General features: G+C 40.3%; 1 protein-coding gene across 2 annotated transcripts in view; it reads left to right on the top strand.

The window, feature by feature from the left end:
* The window catches only part of itga7 (integrin, alpha 7), a 36,955-nt gene extending 13,640 nt beyond the window's left edge, over positions 1-23,315 (top strand). Inside the window, exons 2-25 of one of the 2 annotated variants that reach the window (XM_022192254.2) lie at positions 2,797-2,924; positions 3,493-3,572; positions 3,797-4,052; positions 6,007-6,114; positions 9,906-10,113; positions 10,409-10,605; positions 11,195-11,283; positions 11,406-11,533; positions 11,759-11,857; positions 11,982-12,043; positions 12,315-12,484; positions 12,713-12,859; positions 13,579-13,694; positions 14,368-14,554; positions 14,638-14,712; positions 15,034-15,113; positions 15,263-15,340; positions 15,747-15,849; positions 16,112-16,324; positions 16,745-16,861; positions 17,059-17,172; positions 17,856-17,954; positions 18,226-18,351; positions 21,492-23,315. In XM_022192254.2, coding sequence (XP_022047946.1) covers positions 2,797-2,924; positions 3,493-3,572; positions 3,797-4,052; positions 6,007-6,114; positions 9,906-10,113; positions 10,409-10,605; positions 11,195-11,283; positions 11,406-11,533; positions 11,759-11,857; positions 11,982-12,043; positions 12,315-12,484; positions 12,713-12,859; positions 13,579-13,694; positions 14,368-14,554; positions 14,638-14,712; positions 15,034-15,113; positions 15,263-15,340; positions 15,747-15,849; positions 16,112-16,324; positions 16,745-16,861; positions 17,059-17,172; positions 17,856-17,954; positions 18,226-18,351; positions 21,492-21,647 — 3,136 coding nt within the window. In that variant the 3' untranslated portion in view covers positions 21,648-23,315. Of the gene's footprint in view, positions 1-2,796; positions 2,925-3,492; positions 3,573-3,796; positions 4,053-5,180; positions 5,313-6,006; positions 6,115-9,905; positions 10,114-10,408; positions 10,606-11,194; positions 11,284-11,405; positions 11,534-11,758; positions 11,858-11,981; positions 12,044-12,314; positions 12,485-12,712; positions 12,860-13,578; positions 13,695-14,367; positions 14,555-14,637; positions 14,713-15,033; positions 15,114-15,262; positions 15,341-15,746; positions 15,850-16,111; positions 16,325-16,744; positions 16,862-17,058; positions 17,173-17,855; positions 17,955-18,225; positions 18,352-21,491 lie in introns of both variants that reach the window. The other variant, XM_051948566.1, reaches the window with a different exon arrangement.
* The last annotated feature ends 675 nt before the right edge of the window (positions 23,316-23,990 follow it).

The following is a 23,990-nucleotide window of genomic DNA, read 5'->3' as shown; positions in this document are numbered from 1 at the left end:
TTAACCAGAGCCTCCTGGAATATGGGGCTATTTTAGGGATTGGATCTTATCAGTTTTATCAGTGATGTACTATTCCTCTCAACTAAATCTGCTTTGGTAAACATGAGTTTGCATTAGCATAACACTGCTTAGTTGTTTATTCCTGTGGGTCACCAGGTTTTGGCTCTTTAAGATGAGAGGAATCATTCCTTAGGCTCGCACAGCTGCACCTCAACAAGAGGATTTGTCAGGAGAGAGAAGGCAGCAGCAGAAAATAGAAAGTAGAGCCGTCTGGCAGCCTGGGTGGCTTCAGTGGCAGTTTGTGTGTCTTAATCAGTGGAGGAAAAGTACTTGAGGTACTTGTTTTTTACTTGGATATTTTCCTTTGACGCTGCTTTGTATATTAATCTACATTTCAGAGGGAACTAAAACTTTCATTGGAGCTGTCAAAGTGGTGCAGTTACTAGTTGCTTTTCAGACTGAGGTTATTAAACTGGCGTCCCCTGCATGTTGGCAAAATGACTAATTACCACATCAACTGATGTATTTATCAGAATCGGAATCACAAAAGCCTTTAATGGCAAGTGAGTTCGCACACACAAGGAATTTGACATGCAGCAACAATAACAGAGAGTAACAAAATAAATATATAAATCTAAATCTGAGAAATTCTAAATAAAAAATGCTATTAGTATCAGAAGCATAACAAATATTGTGTAAAGCTAAGTGTAAACAAAGCACTGTGTGAAAAAGACATACATTTGCTTAACCAGGGTAATAAATAAAAGTACAATTTAAATTCTAATACTGCACATGAAGATGAAATATTGCCCATGTATTGGATGTTGCAGTGGCAGTGAAACAGGAGTCCTTCATGATTTCCTGATTCATTGTTCCTAACCTATAATATATATTTTTAATCATACTGAATAATATGTATTATTAATAAAATATCACCCGGAAAAGAGTGTTTGATACATTAAGAATTGACTGCAGTGTTTTTTACTATGGTAGACGATTTCAGCTCTTACTTCAGTTATTCAGTCCATCACAGATCTCAGTGTGAATGTGTCTGATACACTTAGCCTGGATGAAAGAATAACAGAAATATATCAGAGTCAGGATGCAGGCCTGCTGCTGTAGTGACTAGTGGCTGCATGATGCTGATCAGTCATCACCAAACCAACGTGCCCCTAACTGCTGCTTATAAGATTAGCATGGCGCTACTGTGTGCTGTACTCTTGCAGTGCTATTGCTGCATTAGGGCAACAAACTAAAATGTAAACAATGCTAGCAGACTACAATTTGCACTAACCCCATTTGTAGCCCATGCGCTACTCTTGATTTAGCCCCACTGCAATACGATCCATCTACCAGAAATGATGAAGTGTTTGGCTGATCAAAACAAATGTTTCAATCCAGTATTTCCATCATATTGGCCCTACATAGTGGAAAAGAAGAGTGCATCAGAAAAATTGGGTTATCAGTCTGGCAGTAGACATTTGTTGAGATATTAAAGCACTGTATGTATGAAAGCTGTAACCTACTCTAAGCTAGGAATGCTAACAATATAGCACCATCTGCATATGTAGTACCAACACGAATCCTCGTGAGATCGGGCTGGTAGTACAGATATGACTTTTTGCCAGCTTGCACAGGTGATCACCACCTCCTTTAAGAGCACAAATATCAGTTAAACAATATGGCAACAGCTTTATACAACAGCTGTAGCTTATAGGTTACATCGCTCTACACATGTGGACTATTTAACAAGAAAGAAGTCGGTAACATAGCAGATAAATAAGAATTCAACGAGCTTTTTTGCTTTGTTGCTTTGTGTCTGCATGCCCGCTGTCACCCGTGTGTGTTCCTGAAAATCTAGAAAGAGATGATTCACATTTGATCCAGTTGCATTACCAAGAATAGAGTGGAGCCAGTAATATCAAAATGTACTCAATGCACTGTATCAAAGATAATAACCTCAATTATTCAGCACGGCAGTACAGAGGAGCTGCTGTGCGTCCAACCCTTTTGTTATGGCTGCTTCACTCTGAACACCCAGACGACCGCTCACTTCTTCTGCATGGTTCATGCTGTACTTTGAGCTTGTTAGATTGTATTTATAGGTTAAATACTTCCCAGCCAAAGAGATAGCTCTAATTTGAGTGTGTACATGGCATGGAAGATATGAGGATAACTCGTAGTGGGAGCTCTCTGCACAGGCTTTACAGTACAGTATGTAAGCGCGTAGCTGAGCCAAGCATCTTAATTGCTAGCATCATTGTTATAAATAAAATTAAGGTATAGGCAAATGCTTCAGTTGTTGCACCCAATTTAGGATCTCTCTCTTTCTTGTTTCTCTTACACGCTGCACTTTTGCTCTCCACTCTCTCTTGTCTGCCTGTGTTTCCCCGCGTCTCGCTTCCATGCTTGTGCCATGGCTGATGGTGTTGGGTGGAATGTGGCTCAACATTCGGTTTTTAAATAGCATCCTAGCCTGAATCAGCCACTCCTAATAAGGCAGAGGGCATTGACACTGGCCCCAAAATATCAGCAGCCACCTCACTGAGAATAAAACTATTCCTTGCCTTGATAGTAAAAGAATGACGGGTGATAGCTGCTGCATGCTGCTGCAAAAAACACACAGATTTCACAGAGCTGGTATGAACACACTGTATATCAAGATAACTTGACAATGCGTGGTGTTTGTACCTTACAGAAATGGTGACTGAAATTTTGGACTATTGTGAATACATTTCAAAGTGTAATCAATAGCTGGGAGCAGGTATTACAGTTAGATGTCTGATTTTCCTTTAGGATCTTGGTAGGAGCACCGCAGGCGGCAGGGCAGGGGAAGTTAAGAGGCAGTCGACCAGGAGCCCTGTTCAGGTGTCCGATCACACCGGAGGAGTACGACTGTGAGAGGGTTGATATCGATGGAGATGGTGAGTTTATCTTACAGGTCAAAAGATTTGTTAATTCACTGGCGGACGAAAGAGCAATTTGGGTAAAGAAAATTTGATGTTGGTTTCACAAATTTGCAGTGTCCTCCAGGATATCAAATAAAAAACTGCTGGTTTTTGTTACCAAGAAAAACAACACTTTACACACAACATGTTAACTTAAAGCCTAAGGGTAAAGAATGAGCGTTTTTTTTTTTAATGTAGAGTTTTAAGAATGAATCCTTAAATACAGCATTAGTATGTGCAACAGTAGAAATGTTTAAAGCCTGTCTTTTCTTGAATTATATTGTGCAACATCAACATGTTCCCTTAAAAAGCCTTTTTGGGTTGATTATAATGAGTAATTATGAATGCCACCATATTTTTGCTTTCATAAGCTTGTCATTAAAAAGTACTCAAACACATTTTCTCTGCAATATTCAAAAGTGAAATGTAATTTGTACAACTCATTACCTAACAAAATGCTGTTTGCTTACTGTGGCCTCAATCCTAATTGGTTTACAATATGGAAATCATCACGACCGGCATTTCCTTCTGTGTTTTCGCTCAGTGAAATGGGAAAGAGAGAGCAAAGACAACCAGTGGCTGGGAGTTACAGTCAAGAGTCAGGGGATTGGAGGGAAGGTGGTGGTGAGTATCAGACACATCGTGTAAATTCATCTGTGCGGTCGGTTCATGTGTAGAATAACAAAAAAATCATGTTCGGCTGCTGATCTAGACATGTGTGAACACATTTTCAGCTTTAGTTCATCTGCTACAATTTTATTTAGGTGCAAGAAGATTAGATTTTTCCACATGACTCAACAATATTGAGAATGATTCTGTTTAGACATGACATCCATGTCCCTCACCAGACCTGTGCTCACCTGTATGAGCTGAGGCAACGTGTCAGTAAACCTTCAGAGACTCGGGATCCCATCGGGCGCTGCTACGTCCTGAGTGAAGACCTGACTGAACGAGATGACCTGGATGGAGGGGAATGGAAGTTCTGTGAGGGTCGGCCGCAGGGACACGAGCAGTTTGGTTTCTGTCAGCAGGGCCTGTCTGTCAGTTTCACCCCAGACAACAACTTCATTCTATTTGGGGCTCCAGGAACATACAACTGGAAAGGTAAAGTGTCTGACTTTGGCAAGCTTGTTTCTTTTTTTGTCCAAATCAACCCTCAGTAAATCTGTGTGGTGTCATTTGGGAATGCATAGATATAAAGAGCTGACACCCGTCATATGATTGCCTCAAAGACTTTTTCTCGCGTGCAAACAGTGGATGTAAAAACATATAATATGTGAACTGTAAGCTCGAGGAAAAAAGGCAATCCATGTAAACTGCCTAATGAAAGTAGTGCTATTAATAGGACAATGCCATTAATTTATACCTCAATCTATTGATTGAAAGTGAAATTATGCAGCACAGTGGCCGCACTTAATTAAAGAAAGCCCTGAGATTTATCTGATGTAGAAATCAGTTACTGGATTGATTTATAATTTATTGTCATAGGCTGCCACATGAGATCAATGCTGTGCTTTGCTGCCCTACAGTCTTAATTTATATAATTCACATTGTAAAACATTGCAATGTAAGTCTGTGTGTAGTCTGCTAGATGCAACTGATGCTTCTCATTTCACTAAATGATATTTTAGAAAGCCTATCCACTGTGTCCATGGTAAAGAATATGTACTTAAACGGATAGACACTGTGTGACCATCTTGGATGAATTCAAATTTATTTATTTGATCCACAAATTCTAAGCAGGTTTTGAGTTTGCAGTGAGTTCATAATGGAAAAGTATGGAAATTAAAAATACTGCAAATGGTGAATGCTTGTTTCACACAGTGCAATGCACCATAGGAATAAAGGAACTGTTTATGGCTAAAATTAAAAGTAAATTGCAACTGTTGGTGAGATAACTTAAGAAAAATCATAAGGAAACATTTTGCCAACTTGTTATTTGTGAATTTTAATTTTGTCTTTTCTTTGCAAAGTCACAGTTTGATCGAAAACCAATGCTGCATGTGAATTTTATCATATCATGTTTGTATGAAATGGTAAAGTATGTTTATTTTTTGTACATTAACTAGTAAAATAATGCACTACACTGATCAGTATGTAGCTCATATTGTAGAACTTCACTCGTGTGTGTGTGTGTTTGCTTGTGTGTATCTGGTGTTTTGTCTGCTGTGTAAGACATTGTGCAAATGTTTTCTTGTTGCTTTGCTGTGCCTTCACCTGCTTCCTCTCCAGGTGAGATGCGCGTCCAGCTCTTCAACCAGACTCTGCTCGACCTCGGTTACTATGACGACGGACCCTACGAGGTGGCAGATCAGAAACAACTTAATGCCCAGCTCATCCCTGTGCCCTACCACAGTTACCTGGGTAGGATTCGCCCTCCCTGCTCACTGCTGCCTGTGCACAGTAGAGAAAGAGAGGGCCGGGGGAGGGACGACACCAGGGCTCAGACTGCACTCCAACATGGCCGACTCGACCATGGGAACAGTAGCTGCTGCTAAACTGCCTCCGACCGGTTGAGGGAAAACTTGTTTCAGTGTCCCTGTCTTTCCCTGGGGATTATTTCTGGCTGAGCCTATCTGTGTATGACTCATAACACCCTGAATATGACTCCACCTCATTATTTGAGCTCTTTCTCATTGTGGGTAGACATGTGGCCTGACGTGAATTCTTATGATGCCAGTATTTGCTCCCGAACAAGGCAAACACTGTATGTCCCAAAAAAAACACTACAATGATGTTATCCGCATACCAGCCACCGCCCTCGTCTGAAAAGAGGAAAACATCTCCTTACTTTAAGAGGGTGGTTTACAGTGCAATCTGAGCCCAAAGTGACGTCTCTCCTCCAGGTACCAGGCGGTTTTTGCAGGACGAACCGCTGCAATGCCACGAAAACAAAGCACCAATCAATCACCACCTGTCTCACCTGCACTTCCCTCTCCCCCCTCTTTTTTTCTCTCTTGTCACTCTTCTGTTACCCTCACCATCCCATCACTCCCCTCCCACGCTCCTCCTCCCTCTGTCTCCTTCTGTCTTTCTCTTCCTGTTTTTTGGGCCTCAGGGCTCTTGTTCATGGCTAGCCCCATTGAAGATGCACTGCTGTACAAAACTCTGGAGCCCACCAACCGGCCCACACCGTTTGAGGATGTAGCTCATAATAGCTACTTAGGTTTGTAGGCCTGAAGTGTTGCTGTTGTTGTTTGGACCTGGGATTGGGCTTGTAGTGGACATTCTTCCTCTCCGTCTTTGTCTTAGTCCTGTCTCCTAATTCCACATGGTGTCTATAGATTTTAGTGTAGTTCTAGGTCAGACCTTGTCTTTACTGTTATAAAGAGACAGCCATCCAAAACTGTAAATTTATTCTGTAAAATTATTCAGTTTGATTTGTTTCACGGCTATTTTTTTTTGTCTAACTAGCTGTTGAATTAAAAAGATGGTTGTCTCTTTGAGTAGCAGGAGGTTGTCTGTGTGTTCTGTCTGTAGATCTTTGTTGTCTTTAGTGTGTCGAGCCCGCTGCATGTGTTTGTCCGGATGAAGCTTTCCAGGGTATCTTGGTGGTGGTTTTACTGACGATTGCTGTAGTTTTACTAAGCTGAACCTCACAGCTCATTCTCTACTTTGAGCTAAATGCTAACATCAGCGTACTGACATGTCCACAGTGATCATGAGAACATGCTGGTGTTTAGCTGGTATGATGTTTGACATGTTCTCCACCTTAGTTTTGAGTCTCAGCATGCTAACCTGTAGCTAATTAGCACTAAACACAAAGTACAATGGAGGGTGATGAGAATGGCATAAGTTTTTTAAACACGTCCTCACATCTAAACGACAGAAAAGATTGATTGCCAATGACTCCCAAAACTTTGCACTGCAAATAATTGTTTTGCTAATTGAGGTACTATAAGAAAGGACTAAAGGCTGTGATTGGAGGAGGTAGGCAAGGCAGTGCCGTAAGTCTTTCAGAGCTTGTTCACAAGGGAGAATGAGGTCCATACCCCAAGTCGAACCATCATTTTTAGATGTAGTTGACTCAATATTTCTTTATTATTATTGTTATTTTCTTATCCATATTCAGATTTTGTTTTGTTAGTTACTATACTAGACTAAACTATTTGGTTAAGTTCCGGAAAATCTCACGTTTTGGGTTAAATTAGACGCTTTCAAATCTGCAATAGGCTTCTCCTCTGTTTTCTTGGTTACCACGGTGATGAGTCACGCGCCGTCTAAAAGGAGCTACTGTGACAACATTGTCGCAACTCTGAAAAGTTCAGAGAGTCTACATGAACTTATTGACATGCTTACAACAGTTTGTCTTTATAAATATGGGTCATTCAAACCCCTCTGAACAACTGACCAGCATTAAGATACAATAAATTTTATTGATCCCTCACCGGAGATATTCACAATATTGTCGCTGTAATGTATTTTTTCTGGTGAGGTTGGACTGTTTTTATTAGGTATTTTATAACTACATATTAAACAATTTGAAATTTTGATAAGATGATAACTCTGTATGCCAAATAAAGGAATAACCAAAGTTGGATTAATTTGCCTGAGGGTAAGATGGATATCAAATTCAGTGATTTGCCAATTTTGCGAATATAAAAACATGTTTTTAGAATGTCTTTTTGCATATGATTGTATACCACATAGTCATGACAAATTACCTCTCCTCCTGACAATTACTGTCGCGTATTATTTTAATGCCCTACAATGGCACATGAAAACCTTAAAATGTGTAGACATGACAGGCAAAATGTGCCTACAGCCGCTTGATATTTATACACAAATACCAGGGATCACCAAAGACAGTGGAGTTGGTTCATTAATGGGCACCATGGATATTTGTACAAACTTTCATTGTAATCTTAAATCGACCAGTGGTGAACTGACAGACTGACATTATCCTTCATGCAGCTCCAAAAGATAGCTTGTTCTTTTGTTTTGAAGAAAGCGCTGTGAGACATTAGTTATGAATCTTCAGTGTCTGTGGGTAACGACCCGCCCTCTGCTGAACAGGGCCTGTTTATTGTTTTGTGAGGTTGCAGTTATTATTTCCAACTAAGTGTGTGTATCTGCTATAAATCTCTTTATTCACATTCCTCCGAGCCTGCTTACCCTCTCCCTCGCCGTATTGAGCCGTCTCCTTGACAACACTAATTCTCACATGACCTTTTAGCCTTCATTTATAACTCACATGCTTCCATTGATCCTAACCAGATGATGTGCCACACCTATGCATGCTCACTAAAATGACAGGGACTGTTGGAGAAATGTGCAGCAACTGTTGGATCTCAAGTGTCACAGGATTTCAACTGCTGCTAAAATGTGGCCACATATAAACAGTAAAACCATTGATTCATGTGAAGAAAGAGTCTGGATGAATAAAACCAAAACATCCCTTTTACCTCCTTCAGGGCCAAATCAAATCCTGTTTATAGAATCTCCTCTTTGCGGAGTGTTTGGCTAAAATGACAAAGAAAAGGCTTTATTATATTCCCATATTGTCATTGTCAAAACAATGAAGGCTCTTTTAATTTGTTGCATATACATCATTTTACATTTAAGTTTCATCAGGCTGAAACTGAAATCTTTAGTCCTGCCTACATCTTGAGTTTTAAGTAAAAAGAAAAAAATTTTTTTGTCACACCATGCAAATAAAAATATGTGAAATTAAACTCAGTGAATGTGTTGAGGGTGAAATGTGGATAAAATGTCTAATAATATATGTAGAATGTGGCATGTAAGTACCAATCAGGTGATGTTTTTACCCTTAAACAGATATTTACTGAATAATTTGTATTTATTGGGTCAAGTTATGCACAGCTGCACATCAGATTAGATGTTGACATAGAAATATTACTAAATTAACAATATAAGATGAAAAAAACACCTGTAGACTGAAATTAGAGGAAAGAAACCATCTGAAATGGCTTCCACTCTTTACAAATAACGTCCTTGGCCTAAATAATGAACCTAGACCAAGCTGTTTATTGAATTTAGCGCCTTTGCTCGGCTCACGCAGGGTCCCCATCTCCTTTGAAAACCTTGTGCTCCGTTAGGCTTCTATTCCCTATTAAGCTTTACAGTGTCGACCTTGTTGAGAGCATGTGTGTTAAAAGCCACCCGGTGAGGGAAAAAGCAGCACCTATTCTCCGTCCGCTGGTTTTATAGGAGCTGCGATGTTGCATTCCACACCTGCCACCCTGGAGCTGCTCCCTGTGTGTCTCTGTTGTGTCTCCTTCTGCATGTTTACTCAGGACTAACAAATGTCCTCCGTGTGCTGATAGATTATTTTTCTCACCCTCTGCTTGCTTTTTCTTTTTTTAAACTAGCAAAGCATGCAATTGCTTGTGTTAGCTTGAAATGTTTGATATACATGTTATTTTTCGCAGCTTGATGAGAAAATTTCTGCACATAAAGTAAATACCCCCCCCACTTCTTATTCACTCCTTTGCTTTATTTGATTTACATGCAAGCACATCTTCACATTCCTTCACACACACACACACACGTGTAGATGCATATTTTCACAGCACACCCACACAAAGCAGGGGATGCTTTAGGTAATAAATCTGATTAACGTCCTCCTCCCACCATGTTTACATACTGCCTTCGCCAGAGGCAACTGGTGCAGAGCTGCAGCGTCTCCTGAGACATTAGACGGAGGCCGATACATCTCCCCCCTGTTACTGTCACAACCGGCCTTTCTGCTTTTGCCAACAGGCTTACAACCATCTGCAAACACGGCACACACAACGTTTACAGCCATCATGAGTTTGGCATAAAATCAATAGTCACTTAAGGCACACATTTCATTAGTAAGGAGATGAGCAGAACATGGCACACTGAGAGGAGATGAGCCTCTGAACCCCACAGTCAATATTAACCCCTGACCCTTCCTCCTCCTCCTCTTCTTCTTCCTCTTTCTTCTTTTTTATCTTATTCCTCTTCTTCCAGGATTTTCTGTGGACTCGGCCATGGGGATAATGAGCCTCGGGGAGCTGACCTTCGTGGCCGGTGCACCACGGGCCAACCATACAGGGGCGGTGTTGCTGCTGAAGAAGGACAACGTGTACCGGCTGGTGCCACAGCACATCTTCTGGGGGGAGGAGCTGGCGTCTTCATTCGGATACTCAGTAGCCACCACGGATCTCAACAGGGACGGGTGAGGAGAAGCTGAATGTAAAGTCAGTCTGGATAATGGTCATAAATAAAACACGGCATTGTGACCAGTGTTACTAAAAGTAGAAGTGCTACACTATTAAAAAAACCCTCAAGACAGAAAGGTAACATTTCTTCTTAAAAACTGTTGAAATTATTCATAGTTTTCTCTAGTTTGTAGTGACATAAACTCAAGAACAATACCTTACATTTGCATTTAAGTACAAAACAATCTAGTAGTGACTCAGAGGTGACTCCAGAAATAATTGGTGTTTTTTTGCCTTGTTTTCTGTCCCTAGCTGGACTGACCTGATTGTTGGAGCTCCTAACTTTTTTGACCGGAAAGCAGAAATTGGTGGAGCCGTTTATGTGTATCTGAACCCCTTTGGCCACTGGGACGATCAGGCTCGTCCCATCCGCCTCAACGGGACGTATGACTCCATGTTTGGGATGACAGTCACCAACATTGGAGATCTGGACCAGGATGGATACGGAGGTGGGAGCAGTGTTTATTTAATGTACTGGGTGAATGAATGAGCTCAGGTCTTTGTCATGTTCCAGGAGACAGTGTTATCTTTAACAAAGATCTGGGCTTAAATAATCTCAGACTGCTGTTATTTAAAATAAAAATGTCATTACTGCTTTTTGATGGGCAAGTTGAAAATCATATAAGCTTTTTTTTTTTTTAATATACCAGTTAGCATTTTTGATAACATCTGGAACATTCATATCTGTATCAAATCAAATCAGTTGTTTGTAATTAGCACATTTGAAACAACCGGAGCTAATCAAAGTGCTGTATGTGTTATCAGACAGGCAGCAACAACATTATGTAGAAAATATCAAAACAGGATAAAACCAATAAAAAATCACCCTAATCCTACATCTAAAAGTAAAATAGAATGGAATAAAATACAAAAATATGACATACTGAGAGCAGCCAAAAACCCAAAAGCCACTGAAAATGTATAAGTCTTGAGGTCTTCCTTAAAACAATATCAATCGAAACTGAACAGAAGTATCACTGTTTGGTTTAGGTTTAAAACTTTTACAGCATAACTGAATGCTGTTTTCTGTCTATGCAGATATTGCTGTGGGAGCACCATTTGATGGACACGGAAAAGTTTTCATCTACAGAGGCTCAGATGCTGGAATTGAGACAAAACCTGCTCAGGTAAGTTTACATATGTCATGAACAATATATATATAAAAGAAGAACTAAGGGATAAAGGTGAAAAGACTGAATGAAGGAAAGACGCATATGAGACTGAGCATCACTTTTCTTTAACCCATTAGGTGCTGGACGGCCGAGACTTTGATGTGAGACGATTTGGATACTCCATCTCAGGTGGTTTGGATATCGACAACAATCACTATCCAGATGTGGCAGTAGGGTCTCTAAATGACTCAGTGGTTCTGTTCAGGTGAGTTTTGAAACCATTCAAATCAGATCAGATATGTTCTTATTTAAATATTTTTCTTAAATCTTAAATATCAGAGTCATGTCTTATTAGACAATAAAGATGCCTCACCTGTGATGATATGTGTGAAATACAAGTGGGGTCATAAATCTTGTGTCTGTATCATAGTTTTTACATCAGGTAGTCATAATTTTTCCTATAGAAATTGTGCTTTTTTCTATCCTCAAGGTCTCGTCCAGTCATCCATGTGATCAGAGAGATCAGATCTATTGAACCTCAATACATCGATCTGGAGCAGAACAACTGCAAAGGCAGAGATGGCGTCTGGTAAGCACTGACAATGTCAAAAAATACCAAGATAACTAAACCTTGATTTTAAAAACATAATTTGTATAGTTCAAAAGCTTCTAAACATGTATTTTGTTCACTATCTACCCCTTTTCTTGTTTAGTGTGGAGGTCAAGGCCTGCTTCACCTTCACAGCCCACCCTGTCCACTACTCTCCACACATTAGTAAGTCTGACCCCGGTTTTTAAACTTGTTCTTCTCTCATGTGGGACTTCATGTCACTCCCCACAGTGGCAGCAGTCATTTCTATTTAGAGTAGACCTTATCTGTGAGGTAACAGTAGACTTTATTAGGATTAAATCACAGCTGTGTAATACTTCCTATATGCTCTGGCCCTGGTGGGCTCTTTAAGTGCTCTCTGTGTGTGTCCTGACATTTCTGTATTTCCATCACTCTGTCTCACTCTATGCATCATCCCATCCTACTCCCCTTCAAGCCCTTGTGGTGCACTTTGAAGCTGACACCGAGCGTAGGAAGCTTGGCCTCCCGCACCGCGTTAACTTCCTGGGCCGCAGCTCACTGGAGCCCGAGTATACGCAGACAGAGGAGGTGGAGCTGCATCGACAGCTTCAACCTGTGTGCACCACCGCTGTCTTCCAGCTGCATGTCAGTAACGTATAACTGGTAGCTTACTGTTTGGGTTCTCTGTTTTATTCAAGTAGTGGGAAATATACTGGATTTATACTTGTACAATGTGTTTTTTTGCTTTACTTTTAGTGCATTGATACTGTTCTTTTTCATGATATATTTTATATATGGCAGTCAAAAATCTGACCCCAACCTCTAGTCCAAATCTCTGATTGGCCATTATTGTGTTATCTTCTATCTATATAGGAGAGTATACGTGACAAACTGCGTCCCATCTCATTGGCGATAACCTACACGATCAAGTCCCAGCCGCCACGCAGACACTCTGCCAAGAAGTTGGAGAAGCTGCCTCCTATACTCAATGTCTCCCCCTCTAACACACTGCATTCTGAGGTCAGTAACAAAACAAACTTTTTTTGTGGTTGGGTTAAATTTTAATGGGCTACGGATTACTGCATAAACAAGCCAATGCTTTATAGAATGTTTTCCATCAACATAGCCCCTCTGCTTTAATTTAGACTCTTTTATACAGCAATTTAACATGTTATTTTCACATATGACATGCTTGATTGCTTGATTCTTTTGTTACAACAGAGGTACTTTGCATGCATCCCAGTTGAACACTAGTGCTGCAAGAAACATCCATAAACCGAGTGTAGGGCTCCATGAAATTTTAATAAAGCACAATCGACTGAAATGTTCCTATGCTGATGTATCCTCTCTACCTTCTAACTAGCGTAGTTTGCTGCAGTTTTATTTACCCTTTTACTAATATCTGCTGTTAAACAGTCTTTATACGCATGCAGATGTACAACAGAAATGCAAAAAAATGTTTTACTGTCAATTAATCTGGTGACTATGTTCTAAACTAACTGATCAATCATTTATGTCAGAAAATAGTGAAGAAACCTGATCACAATGCACATAGTTTCTAAATTTGACATCTTGTTGGCCATTTTCTATTACGAGAAGCTGGAGACAGTGGATTTTGAACAATTTTGTTGAAAAAATAATTCTGCTCACTACTTAAAAACCTGTTAGTAGATAGAGAATGCCCTCGCAGATGTGCAGTTCATCCACAGCCTGACATTGGTCTGATTTAACCCCTAAAGGTGAACTTCCTGAGAGAAGGATGTGGCACCGACAAAACCTGCCAGAGCAACCTGAAGCTGAACTATCAGTTTGGAACAACACCCCTGAACTCTGACCTCTTCACCCCCCTGCCAAAGTTAGTACCTGTCCACTCATTTCTGCATGAGCTGATGGATATGATGATGTAAACTGTTGCCTAGCAACCTACACACCAACAAAGTTTTGTGTATGCAATGGGAATAATGTCTGTTTTTTGGTCCGTTTGGTGTTAAGACTTGAACATTCACTTGATTTAATGTTTGTTAAATTAATTGCTTGGTACTAAATTATAGGAAGTTACCTTTTCAAAAGCTTTAATGGAGTAACTATTCATTATTTAATCATTTCTTGATGTTGTATAGGCATTAATAAATGATTAATCTATAGTTTGGCTTTCATAATAAGAAATTTTATCCATTTAGCTTTAGTTTTCACCATTTGAATATGTGTTTCTCACCTAAATACAACAATTTTATAAGCTTTATATCTGCAAAAGTCTCCACTGAATGTGTCGTCCTGATGGGTCAGAAGCTGAAAAGACAAAATTTTATGTGAAAGAAGGATAACCATTTTATATACAATGAAGGGACTGCTGGATTTTTCTGCTGTATGAGTAAAAATGCGCCAGATTATGTATTCATACAAAATAATAATAAATTATTTTTCTTCTGTTTAACACATTTGCGCCCGTACTTCAGAGAGTGTTGATATGCCACTAGCTGAGCAATGTGTTTACTTCTGTCCCCACTGTGTCCTTTGTCTTCATGCAGAGATGAGGATGACGTGCAGGTGTTTTCTCTGTCAGACCAGCGGCTGGTGGTTCTGGAGATCACCGTCACCAACATGCCCTCTGACCCTCTGAACCCTGAAGAGGATGGCGATGACGCTCACGCCGCTCAGCTGCTCGTATCTTTACCAAACACCCTGTCATACGCCGGCTCCAGGATCCCACCACAGGTGTGAGCTCTGCTAAGAAAAATACAGTCTCAAATTCATGTCATAGAGGTGGTATCATATTATATCATATTTCCTGACTGTAGATGAGGTGTCAGGCTAACCCGAATGGCTCCCAAGTTGAATGCGACCTCGGAAATCCTGTCAAACGAGACACTAAGGTGAGAAAAAAGTGGATATGTTTGTCAAAATGTTGAAATTGCACAACTTGCTGTCATATAAACATGCTGCATACATTTCGTTTATCCTAAAATTGATGAAAGCTACTGTGTCATGCATTTTCATGAACATTTAATACTTACCGCGTTGAGTTTTAATTCATTTTTCATTATTTTTTGAGTATATGCACTAAGTTTCGGGAACAATAATGCATCCAGATTGAACAAAACATCAGCAGAAACATCAATTAAAAGGCATTTTGTTCAATAATTGTCATTATTTTGAGTGTTTAATTGGTTTATACGCTTATTTTTGTCTCTCAGCTGAAATTCTCCATCAACCTGAGCACAGCTAACATCACCATTGTGACCACTGAGCTGACAGTGGATCTCTTACTGACAACGTAAGGCCTCCACATCCTCTCTGAGAGTAAAACCTGAATGTGACAGCACAGATCAGTGTTTTAGTTAAAGTTAAGCTTTCGATCCATTTAGTATTTTGCTTGCTAAGACTAAATAATTCTTTGTTCTGTTTTTATTGTTTTGTCCTCAGTATCAGTGAGCAGCCTGACTTGGCCCCGGTCACAGCTTTTGCTAAAGTTGTGATAGAGCTCCCTCTGTCTGTCAGTGGGTGAGTACACAGTTTTTTTTCCGATAAATATAATAAAACTGTCTGCTGGAGTAAAGCTGGCTTATTTTTAAACCTTTAACATGCTGGTTAAGGTTGCTGGAATCGTGTTATTCCGCACTGTTTGACATATATTCTTCATGGTCTTGTTCCAACAACTCCCAATGTTGAACACTGCGGGAAGTTTTTTTATGTCTGTACCATTCTGAGAAGTATTCAACAATATTCCAGATGTCTTGAGATTAATTTTTCCAAAATCTGCATGACATACTCATGATTTCACAGCATGAATTTGAAATGACTGGAAATGAAAGCAGTGCATCTACAAAGTAAACAGATTTTCCTGTGGAGCTGTAGTGATCGTTTATGGAGCTATCTGACACACTGATGTGATCGTGTTTTGCTGCAGACTGGCTCGTCCTCACCAGCTGTTCTTCAGTGGGACGGTGAGAGGAGAGAGTGCCATGGCCAGTCTGGAGGACATCGGCAGCCCGGTGGATTTCGAGTTTGTGGTGAGGAAACTTTATCTACGACACTCATGTCTCTGTAGGTGTGCTTTGTTTGCCACGTGTACACATCAGTGTGATCACTGTATTGGACAAGTTTTCAGTTAATATTAACTTAGATTAATCAAATGATGTAACTTATAGATGAGAGATATCTTAATATACTCTATAATAGTCCAGCAAACATAAAGGACACAGTGCAAAGAATAAAAATTAATGCCAAAAAGTGCACTTTCTGATATAATATGCTGTTTGTATTTTCTGTCAGGTTTCTAATCCTGGACAAGCTCTCCAGACGCTCGGCTCTGCCTTCCTCAACATCATGTGGCCTTACGAGCTGGCCAATGAGAAATGGCTCCTGTATCCGGCCAGTCTGAACTTTGAGGGCCACCCAGACACACACTGCAGCAACACTGGAGCCTTGAATCCTCTGACACTTCAGAGCTCCTCACCTGAAGAGCTTCAGCCGGCCAATCACACGGTAAGTGGAGCACTTCAGCTCTGGCTTTGGTAGAGAATCTGTTCCAACAACACGCATGTTTTTTCACGAGTACCAAATATTCGGCAAGCATGCTAACATTTTTCTAACAAGCTAAACAATGAAGCAGCAGTGTTTTCTTTCATTATCTGTTTTATAGTCGCACAAACAAGTTATTCTTTTAGGATAAAAATACCGACTGAGAATTGAAATTTAAGGGTTAATTCGAAACCTGGTGCTGGACCTTTTTGCCTCTAGATCATATGAGAGGATGTCAACAATGTGACTGTGTGGGATTCATTAAATACTTTCTCTCAAAATTCATTTAAGGCGTAATTTTTCTTCGAAAACAGCATCCATTATGTCTCCACATCCTTTGTCTTTTCTTTCTTCTAACTTGTATTCATGCGTCTCTTTCAACAGGTCAGGAGAACACGGCGCTCCCACCCAGAGGAGGAAGGTCAAGTCACGACAAAAGGCAGCGTGGGACGAACCACACCAGCTGTGGCAGCTTCAGAGAGACGCAAGTCGCTCAAACTGGTAAGCAGGACAAGAAAGCAGCGAGAGGGAAATGATTTACTGATTCCCTGTTAATGCACTCAGGCTTTAAAAAAAACTGTAGATGGACAAATGAAGAGATGCAGGCTTTTCTCTGCTTTCATCACTGTTTACATTTGGCACCAGTTTATTAAAGAACAAACCCTTCGGAGTGCTCAGTTTGTCATTTTGTTCTCCAGGATTGTCTCTTGGGCTCGGCACGCTGCGTACTCTTCCAGTGTCCCCTGCACAGCTTCTCTGGTCAGGCTGTCCTCAAGATCCACGCCAGACTGTGGAACAGCAGCTTCATCGAGGTAGCAAAAAGATAACTATCCTGTCATCAACACAGGAGCACCTTTGTACACACTGCTCTTCATCTCAGCTTCAGTCCAACTGTTACGGCTGTTTCTGGCTCTCACGTTCGTTTAAGTGTGTGACTAATGTGCTGTAAGTGAATGAGTGATAACTGCAGCGAATGCTTTTACAGAATGAATGAGAGATGTCAGGGAGGTTTGATGTGAAAGCAGTCAGCAGTCAGCTTTAATTGCTGACTGCTGAGGCAAATGTGCATTTAATTTTCTGTGAGACCAAAGAGTAACAACAAAAAATTCACCCAGTATGTTAGCGGGGTATTCAAAGAAATGGTGGATGCCAATTTTTTTGAGACTCATTTGGAAATCAGAAACTATTCACACAATTACAGGACTTGAGATGTTTTCCTTTGCATTGTTTATATTTCTAATTTTTGTTAGAACCTGTCTGATGTGATTTGATAAGACAAAATCATATTGTTTTTGGCTAAAATCATAATATCTCTGTGCGCTGGGTGTGTGTGCGAAGAAAACAGAAACAGAAAAATGTAGAATTTTGTTTAAACCAATGAAAATGGCTCCAAGATCTCCCATTATTTTTTTTCTTTAAAAGTAAGGATACAGTAGTTTCACTCGTCAGGTGTTAACTAGTTTTGACAGCAGTTTTTTCTGTCTGTGTCTCTCAGGAGTTTCCTGCAGTCAGTGCTCTGGAGCTGCTGGTCAGAGCCAACATCACTGTGAAGTCCACCATCAAACATCTCGTCCTCAGGGATGCTTCTGCACAGGTACTCACGCTTTATTCATGCAAAAGCAAATTTTCCAAAAATAAGAAAAGATTAAAGATGTGTTTACTGTCACTCTCCAGTGAGCAGCTGTTAGTGCATAGATGTATGAATAAACAGTTTATTTTAACAGCAATGACTCACACTTAGCAAAAAAAAATGTTGGAATTTGAAGATATATGAATAAAAATATGCCTTTAAATACACGTATTATCCCTACAGACTGATGCACTGATAATATGTATCTGTTTTTCCATCCTGCCTTCCTCTCCAGGTTCCAGTAATGATTTATCCTGAGCCTGGTCTTGCTGACCAGTACTGGATCCCCTGGTGGATCATTCTCATCGCCATCCTGGCAGGCATCCTGCTGCTGACTCTACTGGTCTGCATACTGTGGAAGGTAAAACACACAGAATAACTCTCAGGCATCCACCCTGCCTACACTCTTATTTCTGCACACTCTCACATGCTTCAGTGTCTTTTGTTAAATTACAGTTCTTTATCATGAACAGCACTGACAGTATTTATTATTAAAACGATGGAAAACAGAACGTGAAACCGATATCAGTAAACAGTGGATTCCCAAGATTCTGTCCAAGTAAGCAGAGGTAAAGAAACAGGAATAGTGTAGGATTCAAACATTCAGAATTTTACTCATGTAAAAGTGGAAAAATATTGTCACTAAGTACTCTTAAAGTAGCAAAAGTAAAAATACTAATTGTACAATATTGTACTGTATAGTGAGCCAGCAAAAGCTAACATGTCTGTAGTTAATTGTGTAGTTTTCCAGAGTAAAACAGTAAAGGAAAGTAAAGTGGTAATACTTCATAAGTCACTGATGTCATTCCTGTCTCGTCACTGGCCATGACTTTGCCATTTTCTTCTCACTCTCCACGGCCGTCCAATTATTTGCCTACTTTGCTCTGATGTGTCCTGTAATCATTTTATTCCTTCCAGCTCATTCTCATCTGTTCCTTTCCTCCTTTGTTCTTCTGTATGTCCTCTGTGTCTTGTCCCCCTTTGTTTTGTCTTCTCTCTCTTCTGTCTGGGGACCGTCTGTCCCCTAAATCCCCCTTTCTATTACATCCATCCTTTGTTTCCCCTGTTCCCCGCGGTGATCTGTTGGCCCAGTGTGGGTTCTTCAAACGCAGTGAGCGGCGCCGGCACTATGAGACGGAGTACTACCGTGCCCACTTGGGGGTCCAACCCTCGGAGGCGGAGAAGCAGGCATCAGAACTATAATATAGAAAAAATATTTCCCTCTGGCCTGCTCTCCCCTCCTCCTCTCCCTCCATGCGGTAAAAAACCCTAGCTTTGTTTCTCGACCCACTCTCAGGCCGGTGGTGTTCATTACAGCATGAAATATGGGCACATTTAGGCACAAATGACCACAAAAGTGGGGTGATGTCACAGCAGTAATACCTAAGATGGATGGTAACTGACCTTTTGCTAAAGCTCTGCCCCTCTTAGCTACAGTCGCTTAGCAAGTTTTTCCAAGACATTGCTGACTGGATTTAGATTTTCTATGCTTCATGAGTTTGTTGAAAACACTGCCTCTGGGGGACTTTTGTAGTGCTTTTGGTGAACATGTCCTAAAACAAGATCCCTGTTAAACAGGTATTGAACAACATGTAATTGTTTCCTACATACATGATATTATGAAGCTAAATGTTCCAGTTATGTATTCTGCATTCTGCTCAATCATAGAGACATATAGTATTTAAATTAGAGCATTGTTTTAATGTCACGGTGTTCAGTTCATCCAATTATTCTGATAAGGAGAAATATAAGGTCAGACATTTTATTTTATCCTCCAATAACCCTAAATTTCTTGCTTTACTCAAAGATTCCCTCCAGGCCTATTTGAAGAAAAAAAAAACTCCTCTGCCAGAAATAAGAACTTAATGTAAAAATTACATTAAATAGTTTGTTCCTAAAATGACACCTATGTCTCCTTCAAATTCAGAATGAATATGAAAATAGTTTTAATTGCAAAGTTTAATCTCTGGAAACAAGACATTTCTTATTTCACTTGGAGTCCACTCTGAGAGTGTGCGTAGAGTTTCCACAACATATATTTTGAAGTTGTGAATCCTGCTCATTTTTTTTAGGTCAACTTAGAGCAACTTTTGACTTTCAGCAGGAAAATGTTCACATGGTCATTTAGTGTCCAAGAGAAATGAGACTGACCATAAAGTATTTTTGAAGCAGAACTTTCACCTACGTAGCTACTTGGACTAACAAGACAGAGGTTCAATTCGTATTTTGCTGTCTCTTCAACCAGGATTTCTCCCTTAATAAAATGAGATTCAAGGGATTTTCTTTTTAAGAATGTGTTTGGCTGAAGTTATTGTTCATTTTCCAAAATCTAATAAGCAGGAAGCAGCTGCCCACTAATTTTAGTCAACAAAACTGAGAGCATCTAGGACCAATTCCCACACAGTGAGAAACATACAGACATTGTTGATATTAAAGGCATCCTTGTTGTGTTTTTATTTGAAAAGACTTAACCAGACCCGCCAAACTCCTCACGTCACAGGTATCGTTTGTACAAGAACTTCGTAAACTGCTTCAACATATGGAGAAATCCGACCGGTTACGGTTACTAAGCTATAAGCTGTGATGTGATCATTTATATTCAGGGAAGGGGTTTAGCAAATGGTCAGCTTTGGCATAGCATGGACCGCTACAGCAGAGCAGCTAGCCGTGCTTAAAGCTTAAGCGGTATTATTCATACACTGCATGGTTTTAGCTTCAAGGTCTCTGTATCCAATCACTCACTCGGCTGAAACAACCCTTCAGTATACACTTCTGCAACCTTGCTGCTCTGTTTTATTGGATCATTCAAGCAGAAATGTGGGCTTTAGTGTATAAATAAATAAATACAAAACTGCTCCCTTTATTCAGCATTGCTTCTCCCTTTTAGTCTGTGCCTACTGAGCACCATCCAGCCGTCCCTCCTTCAGGCCTTCGACATGCCTGCTGTGCTGTGTGTTGTGGCTCTCACTGATTAATAAGCTGCACTTGTTCATTCTGGCATCTGTCTGTGAAGATGACTCCTTTTCAGGACGTACATTTCCGTCTGACTTGCATCTCGCGACCGGCTGGCTTTTCCAGGTGCCAGAATGCACTTGTCATTAGGATCACTTGGTGTTTTTGTTGGCGTTAATGAGTGTACATTTTCCTAATGGCACTTCAGCGTGTTGGTGTGGTAATGACAAACACTAGACTGATGCGGATTTAGAAATGCACAGCATGTGGGTGTGATTTTTATGGGTGGATTTTAGCAAAAGCCATGCTGACATTAACTTTATGTTCTCGTCTGTCTGAGATGAACTAGAGGAGGCTACTTTAACAGAATATTTTAGATTTTACGAGGCATGATACTGAATAGAAGCATCTTCTGAAATAAAATCAAACAAATGCAATCAGATTCCTTTAAATGACAACAATTATTTCTTTGTTTTTTTTCCTTCTTTTCCATCTGTCCCTTTCTTCCCCTTCTTGCACTTCAACTTGCTTTCCTTCCTCTGTCGACAGTGTGGCTTCTTCCAGCGAGCTCAATACAAAGACAAACTGCCTCAGTACCACGCGGTGAAGATTCCTCGTGAGGACCGGCCACAGTTCCAGACTGAGAAGTCAGGAGGTGTCCACAAAAAGGAATGGGCCACGCACTGGAGCGACGGGACCTCGTAACTCGCTTTGAAGCACCGACTGACTGAAATAATTCAAATCACCACATGTGGCACTCATTCTGTCTTTGCATTGGAACTAACTGACTAAAAAAAAAAAGAAACAAAGTGCACAAAGACTGGGATCTTGAAACCTTGTGCACACTTTACTGCGTCAGTATTGGTGGCCTGTTCCACTGTGACTGGATCTCTATTTTCCTACTGTCGCCTGTTGACGGCTGGCCTTAGATAGTCTGCTCATACTGTGCTTCTATGTCACAGTTTTACAGTAAACACTGAAGGCCCCCAACAAGATTAGAACCAGTCTCGCTGCTCAGTATGTTTCACAGCCTACACAGCCAGCATTGCTGCTTCACTGTCTGTCATCCGTTTTGACGGGCAGAACAAAGGAGGACTGAAAATCACAGACATGCATGAATGCACAGACATACTGAATATTACTAGATACATACAGACATATTATTGATAAAGAAGCCACTGCCCAAGACATAGACTACTTTTTGCCTTAACTACTGTAAGACTGACGACTGATACGGGCAAAGAAAAAAGCATTTTTTTATACATATAAATGATGTTTAGGGAATTCTTTTAGTTAGCACTGGTGAACACTGGGAAAATATCAGTACAAAACACTGAATGTGTTTCTGGGCTCGCTGATTACTCTGGGCTGGTTAAAGAAGCCGTTAAATAAGTTCACTTGTTTTTGTATTCAAGGAAATGAAGAAAGCCTTTTTAGTTTGTGTGAATATGTTTTCCATCTTTTGTTAGTTCGTCAGTCAAATGTGCTGTTCATCGTTATCATCGACCGCCTGAGTGAACTTGAATGAGAACGAGAAGCCACAGTACAGCCTTTAACATGACATGGCCGTGGATAGCTGCTGCTGCTGCTGTCAGAAAAGCAAAGCGATATTTAAAATGTAGTTTCCCTCTTTAATTTCTGAACCAAATGTTTTTTTAAGGACGTCCTGCCTTTCATCGGCAGAACAAGAGCTCAGTGCTCGAAAGGATTAAGTGTGAAAACATCCAGCCTCAATTTAAAACCTGTTCTACTCCATGTGACTGAATTAGACAAATGAAACCATTATGTTTTTGTTTTTTTTTCTCAGATGAGGATGTTTCACCAGGAGACATCATGAACTTTGTATGAATACTGTAGTTGGTCGCTCTGTTCCTGCCAATGTACTCCACTCACAGCAGTCAGGATATGACAGTACATTCATTTCAGCACTGACATTTCTAAATGCAAACAAGTGCCTTACTGTAAAAGTGGCAGATGGTGAGCTGCTGGTTACAAACGCAAGGCTACTGCAGATTAGATCACGCTGCACAGAAACATCTGTTGGGACGACAGTGGACGAGTAAACTGCCCTCCAACACGGAAGCAACACGAAGAGATGGGAGAAGACTTGTACAAGAGCAGAATAATGTGTCGGAGCGCGACAAATGTTTTTTGGATCTAATTTGGGTCGATGAAGTGACTGTAAAGCATGAAGAGTCAGCTTGATTTTTAGGTATTGCTGGACAATCATATATTAGCTGCATGAAGGTCCTGTTGCTGTTCTGACGCTCCCACATTTGTTTTTTGTTTATGATTCGGTGTTTTATTTATTGTTTTTGTTTGGCTGGACTGTTAACATTGTAAATACAAATTAAAGGAAACAAGAGGAACTCATCGGACAACATTAGTCATTTCATTCTCTGTAGATTTTCGGCCAGTTGTAAAGCAAAGGCATCTAAAACCGCAGTTCCTGTAGAAAACCCCAGGTGGAGGCAAAACACTGAAAAGTGAAATGCCTCTCTTGTCTATGTAAGATTTAAGAACAAAACGCAAGAATAACAAAAACAGAAATGCCTTAGCAAAATTCTCAAACTGATCTTGCATGTAAATTTTGCCATTTAGCTTGGAGCAAAAACACATTTTACAAGATAACTGCACTTGTATGGAATATATTTGCATTATTCTATTTCTAATTTTCATGGAAATGTTGCCCATGACCTTGGAGTGTGTTTGCCATCACAAAGACAGAGATTAGAGGTTTATGTAAAATAATGGGCTAGTCTGTTTGAGCACAGTGTTCCAGAAGGAGCTGTACAAGTAGCTAGCCTTGTTTCTGTGGAAAACAACATTTGTGTTGTGTAATATTAAATAAGATTAACAGAAGAGAAAATTGCTAATAGTCGTGTCAGACAGCAATAATAGCAGTCATCATCTTTATACGTCACAGCCCAGAGTGTTGGGCTCAGGGTCACGCTGACCTGAATGCTACATCCTAAGCTCATTTCCTGTTTTTACGGGCAACCAGCAGCGAGGCGATCCAGTTGGTCAGACGTGCTATTTTTCTTTAGA

This window comes from Acanthochromis polyacanthus, chromosome 5 (assembly GCF_021347895.1).
Source record: "Acanthochromis polyacanthus isolate Apoly-LR-REF ecotype Palm Island chromosome 5, KAUST_Apoly_ChrSc, whole genome shotgun sequence".
Taxonomy (NCBI): domain Eukaryota; kingdom Metazoa; phylum Chordata; class Actinopteri; family Pomacentridae; genus Acanthochromis; species Acanthochromis polyacanthus.
Note: the sequence above shows the minus strand (reverse complement) of the source record. Positions and strands in the feature narration are given on the sequence as shown.